Below are 19,523 nucleotides of genomic sequence, written 5' to 3'. Positions count from 1 at the left end.
AGGTAGATGCAGCCCACGTTGGCGAGGACATCAAGACCAAATTCTTCAATCCACTCCTTAACTTGCACTGTGATACCAAAACTAAACAGATTAAATGTCATTTGACAAAGACATGCACCTTGGTCCAAACTTTGTATAGAACAAGCATTCTTATAGTCTCCAATTAACCAAAACCCAATCTGCATCTTTGGCAGAAAACTCCACACAGAAAGTTTCCCCTCAGCCGTGATGTTCGCACCCAAAACCTCCGGGTACAATGGATGAAAATGAAAAAAAGTTCAAATAAACAGATAGTGAAGGAGCTGCAATAGTAAAACCCAGTAGAATAAAAAACACAAAAATATATTTTAGTCCAAATTGCTCTAAATCTATATGGACTTTGTCGTTGTCCTTGGACACGGCAGTTGACAAAATCTCATCATAAGGTGCATTTTAGTATCATTCAGTTGTATCACAGCACATCTTTCTTGCCCGGTTGTCATTAAATCTAGATTTTCAAAGCCTTTTAAAGTGCTCGGAAAAGTTTGAACTTGAATTAATCTACGGTTCTGTGAAAACTGTTGCAGTTCCATCTTTTGATGAAGGTCATGTGATGGGACTGGAAGCTCCAAGACAGTTGCTGAATGGGCCACGTGGTGGGCGTGTTTTGTAAACTTCTGAAAAGTTGTGAGTGTGTGTCATGAAGAGAGCCTTTGTCCTCCCACTGTGCGGGGAGCAAGCGTGTTAATTCGGGAGGTGTGTGGCTCTGAATGAGAGACACATGACCCTTACTCACTAAGTGGCTCGCGCTCTTTAAATACGTCTCTCTCTCTCTCTCACACACACACACACACACACACACACACACACACACACACACACACACACACACACACACACACACACACACACACACACACATTTCACTCTCTGTCTCTGAGCATCTCTATCTGGCTTTCTCTCACCATATTTCTGTATCCTCTCTCTACAATCTGCAAGTGTGTGTGTGTGTGTGAGAGTGAGGGAGAGCAGAGAGGAGGGTTGTGTTGGATAATGTGTGCAAATTTGCCAGGGAGCATCCTGTTCTCCGTAATAAGTACACAGTGCTCTTATGTCTTTTCTTCTGTCTGTTCATTTCTTCTTCCCTCTCATTCTCTCCAACGTTGTTGTTCTCCATCCATCCATCCATCCATCCATCCATCTCTCCATCCCTCCCTCCCTCGGCTGACAGTGGTGTCGTGCAGAGAAGCAGTGAATAATTCACCAGGCTGGGTTGTTCCACCCTGCCGTGCTCCACACTTTCGGGGTGCTGTGGTGCTAAAGAACATTTGGCCAAGTACACGCAGCCCACACACACAGTGTCACCAAGGATGCCATCAATAACCTGCGCACGGTTACACTAATTACCCAGTGCATGTATGTAGAGTTAAACAGTGTTGCCTTGATGTGTAAGATTTAGATGACTGGAAGATTCTTGATAACAAAGCTGGGGCGTGTTCTAGAGGATGTGGTCTCGACTAGACCACAAAATGCTTCCTAAACAGAAAACAAGTCTTTTCTTTCTTTGAGCAATATAATCTTCTTTAGTGAACACAACTTTCATGATTCTTTGATTTTTGAAGCCTGAATACGATCGCCAGAAATGAAAAGCTCATGTTAGCTTATAAACAAACTACGTCACTGCCTCATGACTTCATAGTTACCATTACTAAGTTTCCAACCTGTAATTTAATTTGGTGCAAGTATCACCATGTGGGTGTAAAGGTGAACTAGCGAGGTCATCTTGTTATTTTTGGCTTGATAACATTTAATGTGCTCATCATTCTTGGTCGTCTCTTTTAGCCACTTGTTGGGAACTTTCTTTTTTTTGAATCTTTAAAGAAATCTGGAGCCGGGTATCTACTGATGTATTTTCTTTTACTGCAGGGAGTAGACCGTGAACATATCTTGAACTTGTGTTAACCACAGACCTTATTTCAGACATCTTACCAAAAACACATCAAAAAAACCATTGAATTTGTGAAGTGGGAATCAGAAGCGGAAAAAAATTGAAGCTATTTATCTCAGAATGCGTTTGAATTTCTTGCAATTGAAAACGAATGCAAACTAGTGTCCCCAAATCCCGTTTAAAAACATAAAATACGATATAGTGGAAATTTCTGAAGGCATATCTGTGATACATTGTTTTCCATATCATACAGTTAATCCGTGCAGGTTTACATTTAATAAAGATCCCGTGCTTTGTCTGAAACAGTTAATGTTGACTTTAAGATCATACCTACTAGAGTAGGAGGAGATGGTGGGGCGATTTGGCTTGATTTGGTCGGCTCTGCGCAGCACGAATGATGGACACAGAGATGAGCAGTAAAAACTGTCAAAAACATATTTTTTAAGGTCCAAACACGTATGATTAGACCCAAAATCAACTCTGTAAGCGGACAAAGTGGAGCTGTGTGTGTGGCTAGTAGGGTGTCTGCCCCAGGCTTGGTGGTGCTGTGGCCGGGCTGGGCGCCCTCTGGGCTGGGCTGGGCAGTAGAGCCGTCGGGTGTCCGTGCCCCGGTGCCCCCACTATGTTTCAGCTGGTACCACAATGCGTGGTCCATCTCTATACTCCATCATTAATGTCATTGGCTCCTGGAGGGAGATTACCGAGACAGAAACTATGGAACTACCTCTGAGTGGTTTGTCAAGACAAAGAAGTGCACACAAGCTGGAAGTGTTGCTCCTGCAGGAAACAATCCTGATTTGTTTGTGTTTCTTCTTCTGTGTTACAGTGTTGTACCTGGTCATCGTGGAAAAAGGCTTTGTGTTGATGTCACAGCTCGTGCGCACATTGAACAGTCCATCAAGCATAACCGCAGCCTCAATCTTCCTTACAATAATTCACTACTTGTTTAGAATCTGGTAATGAAAATATGTAGTCAATAGGATAAGTGTATAATATGGAATATGATGTATAATGTGCCAGACACCATCACATTCTGACTTTTATAACTTTCCATACACGCTGTAGACTAGCTTATCCTACTTTCTGGGTTTTCCGTGTCTTTGTGGAAGACTCTGTGACTGCACAGTGCGAAAAAGGAAGCGCTCTATAGACCCAGTGCACAAACAGTGGCGTACTGTGGAAGTGGTGCGCTGTGGCAGTGTGTGTCAGTGGACTGTAAAAAAAATCTATAAAGATTTTACTAGCACTGTCAGTCTCTCCTCCTGTCATTCGATGGGGAAACGGAGAGTCTTATGCATGAGTGTTCCCGGACTGGGCTTATTGGCGGCAGTGTAGTCAACTGGAAACCAACCACCACCAACCCAACCTGAAGAAGTCTAGAGTGACTTCATTCACTCGTCCTTTCACGCTGTAAAGATTAGGGATGGGAATCGGAAGGGATCTCTCGATACGATACAATCACGATACTTAAGTGGCGATACGATATGTATTGCGATTCTGTAAGTATTGTGATTTTTTTTCTAAATACTGGACCATGGAAAACAGTTGAATCATACCTTTAAATACAACACATTCAAATTCACTTAGAGTTTAGACGTTTTATTTCAAATATTAACATTAACTTAACTTAGCCAATAGAGAAAATAAATAAAAATGTGCCCTATTATTGTATAGTCCCTGTCAACTGCACACAAACTGACAGATTAAGAAATGTATGCCACTTTGGCTACTTTTAAACAATAAATAAAAGGTAAATTAAATAGAATGAATAAAAGTTTACTTAAAATATAAATTTTGAAATAAAATCGTCATTCATAAAAATCGCGAATCGTAACTGAATTGATTTTTTCCCCCCATCCCTAGTAAAGATAATACTTGTGTGTTCATTTGGGGAGTGTGCTTCAGTCCCAACCGTTGAGTGCTTACGATTAAAGGCTCTATATACCCACTCTGAATTATTGAACAATAGAGCGCTTCACCAAGATTTTTTCCCACCAAAAAAAAATCAAGGCTCAATCCAATCAGAGGTTTCAGTCCTCTAACAGTGTATGGGAAATTTCTGACTCAGAGGGATTTTCATAAAGTTTTCCTGGCAACCCACTCTGAGCCCCACACACATATTTTTGAATGGTTGACAGTAGACTACACACAGATGCTCAGCAGGAGACAGGGCTGCAGTGGTGTATTCACATGATAAATGAGGGGAGATGTTTATAATTTGCCATCAACAACATATTGTTGCGCTGGCCTGGTCTTTGATTTATCAGTTTATTTCCCTTGCTAAATTCAAAACTGATCCACCAACGGAATAAAACGGAATTAAAAATAATCTGTGAACTATCCCTTTAAATGCCCTTAAGGAACAAGGTGTTCACAACTGGTTACTAATTTCAGCCGCTTCAAAATAAAAGCCTGACAGCGGTTTTCCTAGCCGAGGACTTCAACTGTAGATTGTTGTGTGTGCATGAGAATGAAAAAATGACACCCAGCTGCTACATTTAGCCTGCCCCGTCACTGGTAGATGTAAAATGAACAGGGGAGGTGTGTATCATCATTTCTAGGAATGCTCAGAGTCATCTCATCTGTCGAGGAAGACGGACAGCCCTCGAACCTCCTCCCTCTATAAAAGCCCCATTCTGACAGTGACACACACTCCTGTGCACACCCTACCACTAACATTGATTTCAATAACCTGACCTGTTTGTTTTATGGAGAATTTTATACAGCATTGACAAAGAGTTTATGCTTTCTCGGACAAATCATTTCCAGTGCTGTCTTACTCCTCAGAGCAAATCATTATAGACTTTGGGGCTTTGCTTGCTGTCATTCACTGTTGTTATCTCCTTTATTTACTGTCATGTAAATTCCACTGTTCTACCTGCCTGTGGAGCATTTGCTCTCATTTGCCTCCTTGTTAATTGGTTTCCGTTCTGTCGTCCCTCAGGTGTACCAGGGCCTGGACATCATCACCAATAAGGTGACGGCTGAGGAGCTCTCCCAGTGCCGACACCACATGATCAGCTTCGTGGACCCGCTGGTCAGCAGCTACACGGTGGTGGACTTCAGGAATAAAGCTCTGGCTCTAATATCCTTCACGGCAAATGTGTGGAAGCAGAGAAACAGTTTTTGCTCATTAACGTCTTTCCACACGCAACTATCACCCCTGACACTTCTTCACCCTCTTGTTGATAACTGCAGGAAAAAAACAGATTTGTCTCTATGTTTACACTGCAAGCCTGCAATTCCGATTTTTTTTCCTGGATTTTATTTATAAAAACTGTGGCCTGGATCAGATTCCAATGTGAACTGGTCATGGCCCTCATTTGACCGACATGCGCAGAAAAAGGGCGAGAGCACTTAAGAGGACACACTGTCCCTCCACTGACCGTCGCTGCTGTCTTGGGTGACACTCGAGGGGTCGTATCGTAACCGGTCTGTGTTTGGAAGCATATAAGGAGAAAACTGAAACCATATACGCTCCATGTTTATCACCGACTTCTTCACCTTGTCCACCTCCTTACACGTCCCTCCTTGCACGTGACGTCTTGTTGTTCCTCTGCCCATGCGGGTCACATCAGGGCCATGACCAGTTCACCTTGGAATCTAATCCAGGCCACGTTTTGAGAAAAAGACAATGGGAACAGCTGTGAATTGAGCAGTACGGCTTGCAGTGTGAAAGTAGCTTACCTAATTGGTATGCAGGTGCGCACGTCCGTCAGTGTGTGTGTTTGTATGTGTGTGTGTGTGTGTGTGTGTGTGTGTGTGTGTATGAGATCTGCTATATGTCCTCGTTTTGTCAGCATGTCTCTCTGCATGTGTTGCACTGAAAATAAGAAGAGAGGGAGAGATCACTGGAGACGATATTTATAGGAGTTTCTGTCTGTGGTGTCCACACACACACATACACACACGCTCTTATGGCAGTCACACCCTCATGCAGACACTGACTGTCACACAGATGTGGAGAAGGGAGGCGATAACTACAGGCGGTATAAATAGATCAGGATGGCATGCACACACACACACACACACACACACACTAACACACATACACACACACACCAGTGTGGCGAGGTAGCTCCAAGAATAGGCTCAGTGCAGCGCGAGTCTGCTGGTGGGAAGAGGGAGAAATGGAAAGAGATGAATACAGTTTAAAGGGATGGCTGTGATGTGGAGGATTTTGAAACGCAAAGCATGGAACAGAAGTAGATAGAGGGGGGGAAAAGAAGGGATTTGTGTGTGTGCGTCACTCAACATGTCAATCATGTAAACTCCCGCCTGAAGTCCTCATCCTTTCTTTCTCTTTCATTGCCTTCATTCTTCTGGCGCTCTTTTGGTTCCCTTCGCTCAATTTTGCTCACTGCTGTGTGCGTGGCGTGCCGGTGTTAGAGAGACGACCGCTGATGGGCCTTTATCCTGTTTGAGTGGTTATTTAATTATCCCTGAGCAGAGAGGGTGGGCGGCTAGAGGGAGGGGAGAGAAGGAGAGGTGTGAGAGAAGGAGAGGTGTGAGGAGAGTGAAGATGCAACAGAGAAGGAGAGACAAAGGAAAACGGTGTGGCACGTAGGCTCGGTCTGTGTGTGACCAGTCAGGTTTGTAAAACAAAACTTCATTATTGATGTTGTTTTGTCAGATTTAGAGGTGGTCCAAAATGTGCCGCTATTATTGAGTTTGTAGTAAGACCAGGATTGACTCTTCGGGTGGAGATAACAGTTATTTTCATTATTGCTTTATCTTTCAATTATTTCTCTCAATGAATCAGGTAATTGAATGGTCTATCAAATTTTGGGATTCACTGACCAATGGTTTAAATTCAGAGCATAATCAGCTGAGCAGTGATTTAGGGCTCCTCCTGTTGTCCACGAGATGATTAATAGAATAGGAATGGACAAAAAATGAATTTCTCCTGCACACATTTAAAGCCATTGTTTATACTCCTCTCTAATCTTTGCGTTTTAAATCTTTGGCCCGGCACATTTATTCAAATTATATTTATTTCTTTATTTATAGTACCTTTTCAATTCGTGGAACATATGGACAAACTAACAAATGCAGAAAGAAATAAAGGGTATAGCTAACAGGGGAACAATAGCTTGGGTCTAAACCATAAAGAGACATGTAAAATCATTTAAAGATAAAGCAGAGGTCTCTTTGGGTTTGGATGTATTTCGAGTGGTTCTTTTTGGCTTAGAGTGAGTATCGTCCATATGAATATAAATGAGCGTTCACAACCATTCACACATGAACATACACCACACACCATACTTATTTTCTCTCTGCTGAGACTCTAACTCTTTGTTCCACATACTGTTGGAATCATTAAAGGACACCCCCAGCATGTGAAGGTTTTTGCTGGTTGTATTTTCTTTGGTGTTATCTTTGGCGTATATTACATTTTCTATTTTCTACATATAGAAAAATAGATAAAAATATAAGGTTTCGTACTTTACATTGAGAGAGACAACCAAACACATAATTAAAATACATTTTCAAGAAGTGTCCTGTTCAGTTTGTCTGTTCACTCGAGTGTTTGCTGTTATTTGAACGCTTCATTTAAAAAAAACATTCACATCAAAGAGGCGGAAAATTCAATTTTCTCGCTCGTCTGGATTTTCACTGTTTTCTTGAATTGCTCAAAAATAAAACCATTAAAGCCGCTTCCTTGAAAACGTATTGTAGACACAAATAACCCGAGGACTGGTGACTGGCAGCCTCTCGCAGTGACTGAATGAGAACCAGCTGTACTGGTTTTTATGCCATTAGGGCTTGAATGCCACTGAATAAGCGGCTCATTTAAAACACAGTTTTAATTCTGTTGCCTTCATTGAAAATGTGTGATCTCAAAATGCAGAGGAGTTTCTTCCTTAACACGCTCAACATGGATGAAATGCACGTCGGCGACACACTGCCGATCGTTGTTGGAGGAACAAACTATTACATTGAGTCTCTGCTGTGGAAAGTCCTGCTGGATTCAGGGGTGAGTACAACACAAACACACGTCCCTTCATCCCTCGTCCTGTGTGCGTCACTAAGCCACCGATTTACACCACAATATATGGAGCTTTCACTGCTTCGGGGTGCTGTAGTAAAAGTCTGACAGATTCTATTTATATTCTTGTTATTTCAAACCCAAAGCACCGTTTTGAAAAGGATGTATTCAGCTATTAAAGATTTTGATGTTAAGATATTTAAAGGCAGCTTCAGTAATTTCTTAAAATCTTGAATTAAATGCTCCAACAGCAGGAGAACGAAGAGTCAGGAGATGGAGGAGATGGAACCCCGAACAGGAAGTTGGAGCTGGAGAAACTGGGAGGATCTGAGTTACACAAACGTCTGGCGGAGGTGGACCCCAAAATGGCTGCCATGTTGCACCCCAACGACAAACGCAAGATTGCCAGGTAACATATTGTTGCTTCTATCGCTGTGTCTCAGTTCACCGGCCGACGCTGTGACGTAATTGGTCAAAGGATGTGTTCCCTGAATTTAGAAACTCGCTGCAGTCTTCTCCTAAATGATAGTTATTGCCTCTGAGAAAAATATAACCAAATCGCCCGAGTGCAAATAACCAACACCAATGTAGGCCCACTAATTTCACAAAAGGTAAACCTCCATATTACCTCTCGTATTTAAGATGAAACTATTGATTGTTCAGCTGACCTAGGCCCAACATCCTTTTATGAAATCTCATTTAAAGTCCGCCAGATCTGTATTTCTATTTTCATCTGAACCAAGCTGCACACACTCATAAATTATTCTATGAGAAACAATGTTAATAAAAAAACGTCCTATCTTGCAATGTTAAAGGGAGTGGGAAAAATTCCTGGACCCACACCAGAATTTATTACTCTCTTCCTTGAGTCATTTCCCACCCCTCCACAAAATCCAATGGAAATCCGTTGTGTAGTTTATTCTTAATCCTGCAACAAAAAACACACAGAAACATAAAAACATGACCCTGGTGGAGGTGATGAGTGGATCTGTCAAACTGGCCTTTTTACCTTTGGGATAACATGGTGTGTAGTGTTTGCGGATGTGTCTTGTTCTAACTCTTATGTGTGAACATGAGTGCACCACAGTGTTTTCAGTTTTCCTCCCGTGTCGTACGAGGCCCTGAATGGCTAATGTTCCGTCTCAGGCCGACGGTCACAGTATACGGCCTCCACACAATCTATGCAGATAGACAGTGTCTGTTTACACACACACACACGCACGCGCGCACACACACACACCACTCACAGCTTGATGAGTAGCAGTCGGTGCACTCTGGTCTTTAGTGTGAGCAGGTTAGGTTACCCTGTTCTTCCAGATGACAGGCGAGGACAGGAATCATCTTTTCATTATACCCTCAGAGTGCAACCACGCACGACTCAAAAAATCTGAGCTGGATTTATATCTGAACATCTTAGAAGATAACCCGTACCTTTGAGCTGGTGAGAAAGAGAATGTGATTTCCTGTCTTGGTTTTTGTTAATCAGGGTTTTTATACACCCCCTTTTTTCTTTTTTGCCCCCTTGGTGTTTCAACTTGACATTTATGCTATTCTGGAACTTCACAAAGACTTTTTTTTAATATGTGCCTCAGACGGGAAGTCACAGCTTTTCATTTACCTAGGAGTGAAGGGATTGTTATCTAATCTATAATGGAAACCAAAAGGAATTTTTATCAGCCTAAAAAATATCTGAAAACAATTTGTCTAGTCTGTTCCAGTGGGAAGCAACTGAGGGTTTAATTTAACCTTGACATAGTTTGCTTGTGTTTATCTACAGGAGCCTTCAAATCCACAAGGAGACAGGCATCCCCCATAGTCAGTGGTTGGAGGAGCAGAGGGGGCAGGAGGGAGGCAATGGGCTGGGGGGACCACTGAGGTACCCAGACCCCTGCATTTTCTGGCTGCATGCTGACATGGAAGGTAAGGAGAAAGGATCCTATCCACTTCTATGTATGCAAACAACAACAGTGTGGATATTCAAGTAGGAGCTCCTGGCCATTCTAGTGTGTCCATCTTATTTAACTGGTATATTTCTCCCCCTCTGTTCCTCCTTCAGCTCTAGACAAGCGGTTGGACGCTCGTGTAGATGAGATGTTATCTGCAGGACTGATTGACGAGCTCAGAGACTTCCATGTCCGCTACAACCAGCAGAAAGTCCAGGATGACAGGTGAGCGAATCACCAGCAAGGAACACAATCAGCCAGATCAGAGGCAATATGTTTTTCTTACTGGATAGCTCAAGATAGCCATGACAGATTCTTTTTTTGGTGGTTAATAGGGCAAGTCACGGTGGCCTCACAAAAGGGCCTCTTGAACATTATGGAAAGGAAATTTATTTTGGATCCGTTGTCCTTTGGACTCCAAGATGAACTGATAAGTTTCAGTGGTCAAAGGTCATTGTGACCTCGTACGATTCTGGTAATTGTAGTTTATTTTTTGGATAGCAGAATTCCTTAAAAACCCCAAGTCCATCTAAGCAAATACAAAATAGGACTTGGAATCTGTTATAAGGATCATTATGTAATATGTTATATGACATTTTCCTCTGACCCCCAAAGTTATTGCTGTTGAACATTTCAAGGGGGTCTCAGGATTTAGTATCCAAGCACAGAGTCCAAGATCACATTGTCATCCGGATGTAAACGGTCCAGACGCTCAGTCTGGACTCATTTGACTCCTCTCGTCCATGTAACCAGGACTATCGGAGCGAAAGTGAACTTGGCCGAGCAACTCTCCAGTTATTTATTTCTCCTTCCCAGTCTGACAGGTCACTCTGCTCTGTGGGTCTTGTTTCCCAAAGGCCTGCAGACCAATTTAGATTCAGCCCACACTGTTGCGAGTTTAGATCAGATGGGACCATTTTTACTTCAGGATGTTCAGTGATTATTAATAATTGCAGAGATAAGGCCCTCCACAGGACATTAGCACTACTAGAGGAGCCTGGTGATCGGTGTTTATTACCTCTGGGACTCAGGACGTTTATCCCACGCTGGAAGAGCCGGTGGCCCGGGAAACGATTGACTTACAGTACAATGGTGTCGCTGATACTCAGGACTCCAGAGGTTTGGAGTCACAAAACTCAAAGTCTAAGACTCTAGATTGGACTTGGGACGTGAATAGAAAGAAGTAAGTCTTAACTTTTAAAGAAAATGGTCCCACCTCTGATTGAGGCTATATACTCAAGACTGACATTTGGCCCCACTGGCAATAACCAACTTGTGTCTGACATTTCCTTAATAGTAAGCACATGAGTAGTAGATACCGACGCTACATCACTCTTTTATTTGTATAGATCCACTGTTTCCTGTTCTATGAATGGGACTGTTTGGTTGGGTCCCTGGTTCACTATGTATCTGAGAGCATACCTCAGCCCAAGGCTAATGCCCTATCTCAACACGTCAAAGCAGTTAAATTATAAACCATTTTTTTTTTTTTACACTTCTCATAAAAACTTGGGATTTGCAGGGTTACTGCATTGCTTTACTGTGTGCAGCACTATTTATAGCGTGCTTGCTCATGACATCGTCAATAAAGTTTTTACCGCTTATGCAGACCTCATATTTTCAGCGGCCGTTATAGAAATACCTGCCATTGTGACATTGTAATGCAGTTTACTCTCTCACATGAGAACTTCTCTTTCACTCTTTGGTCGAAAGTTTGTACCCGTCCCTCTGAAACCACGTTGTGCATGTGCGACCTTGCTGCCTCCATAGATGAATTCTGTGCTGTCTGGAAGGTTTCCGAGACTGAACCTGGATTTATAGTCATTCCTCTGCCAAAACCACAACAGTGCCTCCAGCATGGCCGCCAAGAGGAAACAAGAAACAAGAAACCTGATGCACCTAACTTTGCTGTTAGCTGTGACTGGCTATGAATGACAGATCAGATTAAAGGTGCTCAGTAAATGAGGAGTGAGGTCATATCATATCAGGTCCATATCAAGGCTACAGGTTGAACTCAAGTGGCCTCATGTGAGACGTTAAAACATCAGATGTGGAATCTACTGGAATTTAAAATGGCCTTGTGCTAGAATATATTGTTTACAATATAGGGAGACAATCTGACCACAGTTAAGTCTGTAAAGCGTCTCGTAGAACAAAGGTCACATATTTCTTAAATAACATTTCTGGAAGCCAAGAACTTGAAACCGATTGGTCGAAGTCTCTGATCACGATTGGTTAAGAAGGATCCATACAGTGCCTTGCATAAGTATTCACCCCCCTTGGACTTTTTCCCATTATGTACTGTTACTAACTGGAATTCAAATAGACTTAAATAAACTTTTTCCCGTTTGATCAACAAAACATGCATAGTACTTTGGAGGTGCAAAATAAATTTTATTGTGACACAAACAATAATGAGAACAAAAAAGTTGACATCTGTTGGGTGCATAAGTATTCACCCCCCTGTGTCAATACTTGGTAGAACCCCCTTTCGCTGCAATTACAGCTGCAAGTCTTTTGGGGTATGTCTCTACCAGCTTTGCACATCTAGAGATGGAAAGGTTTGTCCATTCTTCTTGGCAAAAAAGATGAAGCTCAGTCAGATTGGATGGAGACCGTCTGTGAACCGCAATCTTCAAGTCTTGCCATAGATTCTCTATTGGATTGAGGTCTGGGCTTTGACTGGGCCATTTTAAGACATTAACATTCTTTAATCCAAACCATTCCTTTGTAGCTCTGGCTGTATGTTTAGGGTCATTGTCCTGCTGGAAGATGAACCTCCGCCCCAGTCTCAAGTCTTTTGCAGACTGCATCAGATTTTCTTCAAGGATTTCCCTGTATTTGGCTCCATCCATCTTTCCCTCTATTCTGACCAGTTTCCCTGTACCTGCTGAAGAGAAGCATCCCCACAGCATGATGCTACCACCACCATGTTTCACTGTTGGGATGGTGTGCTCAGGGTGATGGGCAGTGTTGGGTTTTCGCCACACATAGCGTTTTGCATTGAGGCCAAAAAGTTCAATTTTGGTCTCATCTGACCAGAGCACCTTCTTCCACATGTTTGCTGTGTCTCCCACATGGCTTCTGGCAAACTCCAAACGGGATTTTTTATGGATACCTTTCAACAATGGCTTTCTTCTTGCCACTCTTCCATAAAGGCCAGATTTGTGGAGTAGACGACTAATAGTTGTCCTGTGGACAGATTCTCCCACCTCAGCTGTGGATCTCTGCAACTCCTCCAGAGTAACCATGGGCCTCCTGGTTGCTTCTCTGATTCATTTTCTCCTTGTCCGACTCTTCAGTTTGGGTGGACGGCCTCCTCTTGGTAGGTTTGCGGTTGTGCCATATTCTTTCCATTTTCTTATGATGGATTTTATGGTGCTCAGAGAGATGTTCAAAGCTCTGGATATTTTTTTATAACCTAACCCTGCTTCATATTTCTCCACAACTTTATCCCTGACCTGTTTGGTGAGCTCCTTGGTCTTCATGATGCTGTTTGTTCAGTAATGATCTCCAACAAACTCTGAGTCCGTCACAGAACAGGTGTATTTATACTGAGATTAAATTGCAGACAGGTGGACCCTATTTACTAATTATGTGACTTGCAAATGTGACTTGTGAATGCAATTGGTCGCACCAGATCTTTGTTAGGGGTTTCACAGTAAAGGGGGTGAATACATATGCACTCAACACTTTTCAGATTTTTATTTGTAAATAATTGTGAAATCCATGTAATATTTCCCCCCACTTCCAAATGATGCACTATTTTGTGTTGGTCCATTACATAAACTCACGATGAAATAAATTTTAATCTGTGGTTGTACCATGACAAAATGTAGAAAAGTCCAAAGGGGGTGAATACTTATGCAAGGCACTGTATATGGACACATGGTCAGTCCGACACAAATAACTTGCATACATCACGTTTTTGACACAGGGGCCCATTACTGGAAGCGATACAAGGATCTGTATCCATAGATGAATTGTGAAATACACGAGGTAAAATAATAACTACTGTCTGAACAACTTTCACTTCTACGGCATTTTTATAATTTGTGTGTATTTACGTTTTGCTCTGTCATGTTGGAGCACTACATGCCGTGATTGACATTTCCACTCACAGACACACACCAACTGATTCAGCAAGCTTTATTTTTACTTTCTAGCAACAAGCACTTTCTCTGACAGTCTCCTCATTATCTCCTCCTGGACATTTGTTAGATTTAGCTACAGGAGCTGCCCACTCACCATATGGTGCAATACACAAGGTAAATCAGGCAAAAGCTGCTTTATTTTGGAAAGAGTTTTTCTATTTTCTGGGCATGTAAAATATATGCATAATTTTACGGTAGAACTATTACAACCTGTTATATTTATACACATACATGAGCTTCACTAATAGCTGCCACAGATGGAACATGCTGCTGTGTGTGTGGCAGTAGATATTGACATTGTGTGTGTGTGTGTGTGTGTGTTTTGGGGTGTGGCTGCAGTGCATTCATTGGTGGAACGTTGCCCAGGAAGCTGCCAGTTCCCTTCTTTAGTCCCTCCTTACTTTCATCACCCCATCACCCCATCCCACCTCATCAACCAGCCTGCTCCTCCTTCTCCTCCTTCTTTCTGCCCCCCCCCCCCCCCCGTCCATTTCTGCCACTATTGCCCTCTCAGCAATCTGATCACCCAAGCACTTTACCCCCCCCCCCCCCCCACTCTCTCTATCTCTCGCTCACTCTCTCTCTCTCAGTCCCTCTCTCCTTTACCCTCATGTCTCCATCCCCGGCTGGCTGCTGTGGCCAGACATCAAGGTCAGATCTCTCCCACCCTCCCCTCTCTTCTGTCTTTCTTTTCCTCCCTCGATTGACTCTACATTTCCTGTGCTCTGCTGCTATTCTCAAATTTCTGTCTCTGCCCGTCTAGCCAGATTTATTTTTGTTATTTCCTCTACATGTTTTTGTTACAAGTATTGGGCCGAACACACTAAGTATAGTAAGTATTTTTATTACAGTTTTTTGTCCTTCATTTTTAATATTTTCAACAATGAAAATAAAAAAAAGATTTGTTTTTTCTAAACTACAGAAAAGTAATTGAAACCAACACATATGCAGACAGATGAGCTTTGACTAAACAGCTCGGTCTCAAATAGAAGCAGTGTTCTGATATTGATGGAAATGTTAGGTCTACATGTGCAGAGGTAATCGGCCTTCTGCCCCAAACTGTCACTTCCATCACCTGTGGGTGTCTCTGCCAGAGCCATTCTGTTTTTTTTTTTTTTTAAGGCGTTCTGTCACTTTGTCCCCGCTAGGGCCTCACATCTGCTCAGCCTGATATTCTTTGTTCAGGGACAGAACAAGAGACGAGGAGGAGCAGGAGAAGGTGGCATGAGTCACCACTGGGTATCTAGAAATGTCAAATTGCAGATGGAAACGTTTTGCATCAATAGATGTTTTGTTTCCTTCTCTCCTCTCCTATCCTCATCTCCTCTCCTCTCATCTCCTCTCCTCTCCCCTCCCCTCCCCTCCTTTCCTTTTCTCCAGTCAGAGCTATCAACTTGGCATTTTCCAGTCGATTGGTTTTAAGGAGTTTCATGCCTACCTGACCGCTCCGGAAAGCAGCACCCAGCAAGAGAAAGATGCACTACGGGTCAAAGGTCAGAAAACTACCTGATCATTGTCACAGTGATGGATTAAGATTCACTGGTTGGTCAACTGGATGACTGACCAAGCAAAAGAATGTATTAAAAGATTATATCTTCTTTTCATCCATAATATCCTCTTTCAAACTGTGTCCAGGTGTAGAGGCTGTGAAGATCGCTACGAAGCGCTACGCCCGCAAACAGAATAAATGGGTCCGAAACCGCTTTCTTAAACGTGAGTAACGTGTGTGTGCGTGCGTGCGTGCGTGCGTGTGTGCGTGCGTGTGTGCGTGTGTGTGTGTGTGTGTCCGTCCTACAGTTCCTTAGCAATCAGCACTCTCTTTAACAAGATGTGATTCATGCACTCCATTAGCTTTACCAATAAACCTCTGAGACACTCGACTGCGCTACAGCATACAGGGTATTTTTCCAGTGTGCATGCATGTTGACATTAGTGGGGTCTTGTCACTTTCTCAACAATCGTTTCTTGCCTTGATTTTAAATTCAAATCTTCAATTTTCAAATTGTTTATTGTTTAAAGCTCTTTTTTTTTTCTCTCTCACTTTGCTAAAAATGTATTATGCTCAAAAGATTTACGGCCTCTTTATACATTAAATCAATTTGGCCATGTAAGAAATTTGAAAGCATTATATATTTCACTTGTGGACATTGGATTATTTTCTTTACAGGCACAAAATCCAATAAGATTAAATGCAGCCCTCTTGAGTTGATGTTACATTTTAATTTGGAGAACAACGTTTCAAGACCATCCCTGACAAACACCTGCAGCCCACCCTTTTTCCCAGCACAGAGTCCCATGTGCCACCTAATGCATAGAAAACCTGCTTCTGTGTCTGGCACAGCAGAATGAATGAATGCAGACAGCACAGCCAAGATCAGCCTGCGTTTGGGAGGTGGGGATTTCCCACCCTCGTCACAACCCGCGGAAGTCAGTCCTGTTTTAAAATGTATATAAAGGCTCTGTGTGTTTCTCGGTCTCAAATGGAAACCTGGCCTCTTCGTCCCACCAGCAGCATGCCCTGCAGTAACCCAGCCTCCTAATCCTGTTAGGCCCAAGTGGCTTAGGCCACGCCAGGCCCTAAACCTCAATACCCCTCTTTCTGACTGCCTGCCTTCCCGCTGCACGCACCATATGGTCTTCATCACATGTATGTGTGTGTGTGTTACTGCTCTTCAATATATGCAGTAATCTGTCTGGAGTTGTCTGAGCCATTGTGCCTATGTTCCAGGCTGTGTATGTTTCCTTTAGAACAGCCCATTTAAACTCACATGGATTCTCTGCTCAGATGTCAGCTCAGAAAATTTAGGTTCAGAAGAATTTTGCGGGAGAGGTTTCTGCCAAAATAGGTCTGGCTATGAAGTTGTGAGTGTTAAAAGTCAGGAACAAACTTTTTGTGAAAGATCTGTTGGTTGTTAAACAGTAACAGCATTTGGTGCTGACAATTCTCAAAAGTCACCTGATATACTTTGAATGTCTTTTTGGGAAGGATCTCCAAACTGTGAAGGTCTAAGAGGTTCTTAGTTTCCTAATTTTCCCTATTTCCTGACTATTTATCTACTAATTCCAGATACCTCTGTCTCTGTCTCGATGTTGAACACATTTCTTTACTACTAGTCATGCTATCGGCCTAACTCTTGGCATGTGTACTTCTAAGGGCCCAAGGAAGTGGAGTGTCAAAATTGGTGCGATTTTGAAACACTATATGTTCGATATCAAAATTAATTTATTCAACCAGCAACCAGTGCTCTTTGAGCAGCAGCAGCGGTGGAGCAGAGTCAGGTTCTGTGGACTGAGGCCAGCAGTCGATCATTTCTTGCTGCAGTTCATCACTTTTACAGTTTCAGAATGAAAACTGCAGCTTTACCACAGGCCAAACAGACAGCCCATTACATACAGGCAGGTTTAGACCGATCACTGCACTATATAACAGAAACATTTTGATCACCACCTCGGTTGTAGTTATATGGGAAATAAAGAGTGTGACAAGAGCAGCCATCAAGAAGGGAGCCTGAGTCCTACAGCCCTCACAAAACTATCACAAATCATCTCAAACACTGTAGACCACAAGTGAACACATGAAGTCATTCCCTGAAACTCTCTGCAGCTGTTGTAGCTCCTGCTGTACAGTTCACTGCAGTAGCTACAGGGATTTCCAGGAGACCACTTTCTATGTTTACTTTAGGTTTTTAAGTGTTCCTCAACTCCGTATGATGACTAACGGCAGTCTGCAACATTACACTTCCCACCTCTTGAGGTCTGTAAGGACACTCCTCAAAACACACTCCAACCCGCCTTTAAGTGTCCCTGTCATTTATGTTGTGTTCGCAGAATCTGCAGTAGTCTCCTCGGTCTTGGAGGCGGATTCTGGCATTTTTAAACAAGGAGCTGCATTTTTATTTTATTTTTTTAATGCATTGATGTGTTGCTCTAGGTACCAGTGACGAGATAGTCCAGTTGAAGTTGTAAATCTTTAGGTTTGAAGGCATTTTACTGGAGATGCCAGAATGTTGCCTAGTGGGTTAAGATACAAAAGTACATTGATAATGTATTCAACTTCAGTCTGTTTCCCACACCTCCTCCAGATAGTGGGCAAATTATCCTATGATCAGTCTTCTAGTTGGACTGAAATACGAGGACATCACATTGGTGGACAAATGCAGGGATGTCCTTTTGAAAAGGTCAGAGAAAACATCACCAGGATCGTGCTCTAATGTGTAAACACCCATTTTCAGGTGCTTTTTTTTTCATGGTCAGCGCTTCGACATATTCACTTTTGTTCCAAAACCTCCCATCTACTCTTTAACCCCGTTAGCCCCTTTGTCCCAGCACCGTCTCTGTTCTCCGTCCCCTCTTGCTGTGACTGCTGACCTCTTTTTTTTGTTTCATCCTAGCCCCACACACACACACACACTCATTCACACAGATGCCAGCAGGCCTCAGCTGAGCAGGCTAATCTCTTGAAGCATTACATAGCTGCCGGGAATTTGCCCCGACCACCCAAACTTAGGCAACAGGGTCACCGAGGGCTGCGGGGACCAAACCGAGTGTCCAGAAACTAGTGGGTCAAAGGGAAAGACGAATGGTCTTACAAACACAATGAGAAGTGATCAAATGACAGTACACATACATGAATATACAGAAAGAGACAACGTCACATGCGCCATGGTTAAAGCCCATTTTCATCCCACACTTTGAGACAGTGATGGTGAACCAGCAGGTGGGAGTTCAGTGTCTTAAATACTCCTCAGCAGGTCACGTGCTTCTCGATGGTCTCGACTCTGGCCGCTCTGGGGATTGTAACACCATGTCAAGCAGCTCAAATTAAATCAAGCTTAAGTGGTCTTTGCTTTAAGTGCATCTGTATGTGGGTGTATGCTTATAGGATGTGTCTGTGTGTTTAATTAGTGGATTTAATTACTCCTAAAGAAAATGTTAATTTGAGGTTACATTCATATTAATAAGTGCCATATATTACGCAAACTACCGCAGAGCCTTCAGAGTTTAATTTATTTAAAAAAATAAATAATAATTAAGTCCCAAAAGAGTGTCAGACAAGCCCACACACTCTACCTGTAAGCAGGATACTCATGTTGTGCGACTGAGGCCTCGTGAGTGTTAAGTAACCGGGCTGTAGTTGTTGTTGAGTCCCTGGAGTGAGTGAGTGTGTGAGGACGGATGGATGGGGAGTAGTCTTGCATTGCCAAAGTGCTGTGTCAGCACTGGAGAATGATCTGACTGCACTGGCTTGTTTATGTTTCCTCAACCAATCGCAGTTGTTTCAGGAAGCGTTGAGCTCAGGATGCCGTCACGGTGACTTGCAAAATAGTGTTTGCTTGAACTTGTTAGGGTGGAAGATTTGAAATGAAGGGTCATGTAAAGGTAGGGGTGGTAATATGTTTCTGAAACACTTATTTTTTTTAAATCCTCTTCAAGTCCCAAAAGCCATCATTTAATAAAGTTGTCTGAAGAGAACAAGAAAAAAGCTGGTGTTTGTGGCCCTCACAGGACTG

General features: G+C 42.7%; 2 protein-coding genes across 4 annotated transcripts in view; one reads left to right on the top strand and one right to left on the bottom strand.

The window, feature by feature from the left end:
* Positions 1–19,523, bottom strand: part of yars1 (tyrosyl-tRNA synthetase 1) — a 160,576-nt gene that overhangs the window by 58,398 nt on the left and 82,655 nt on the right. The gene's annotated exons all lie outside the window — the stretch shown is intronic.
* The window catches only part of trit1 (tRNA isopentenyltransferase 1), a 37,904-nt gene that overhangs the window by 9,054 nt on the left and 9,327 nt on the right, over positions 1–19,523 (top strand). The window contains exons 2-9 of one of the 3 annotated variants that reach the window (XM_053446178.1): positions 567–635; positions 4,872–5,014; positions 7,808–7,904; positions 8,168–8,325; positions 9,694–9,836; positions 9,973–10,084; positions 15,394–15,506; positions 15,649–15,726. In XM_053446178.1, the coding sequence (XP_053302153.1) occupies positions 624–635; positions 4,872–5,014; positions 7,808–7,904; positions 8,168–8,325; positions 9,694–9,836; positions 9,973–10,084; positions 15,394–15,506; positions 15,649–15,726 (856 nt within the window). In that variant the 5' untranslated portion in view covers positions 567–623. The remainder of the gene's footprint in view (positions 1–566; positions 636–4,871; positions 5,015–7,807; positions 7,905–8,167; positions 8,326–9,693; positions 9,837–9,972; positions 10,085–15,393; positions 15,507–15,648; positions 15,727–19,523) is intronic. The other 2 variants (XM_053446177.1, XM_053446176.1) reach the window with 2 other exon arrangements.

Source organism: Pleuronectes platessa, chromosome 18 (assembly GCF_947347685.1).
Source record: "Pleuronectes platessa chromosome 18, fPlePla1.1, whole genome shotgun sequence".
Lineage (NCBI taxonomy): Eukaryota > Metazoa > Chordata > Actinopteri > Pleuronectiformes > Pleuronectidae > Pleuronectes > Pleuronectes platessa.
This window is presented reverse-complemented; position numbering and strand designations above follow the sequence as displayed.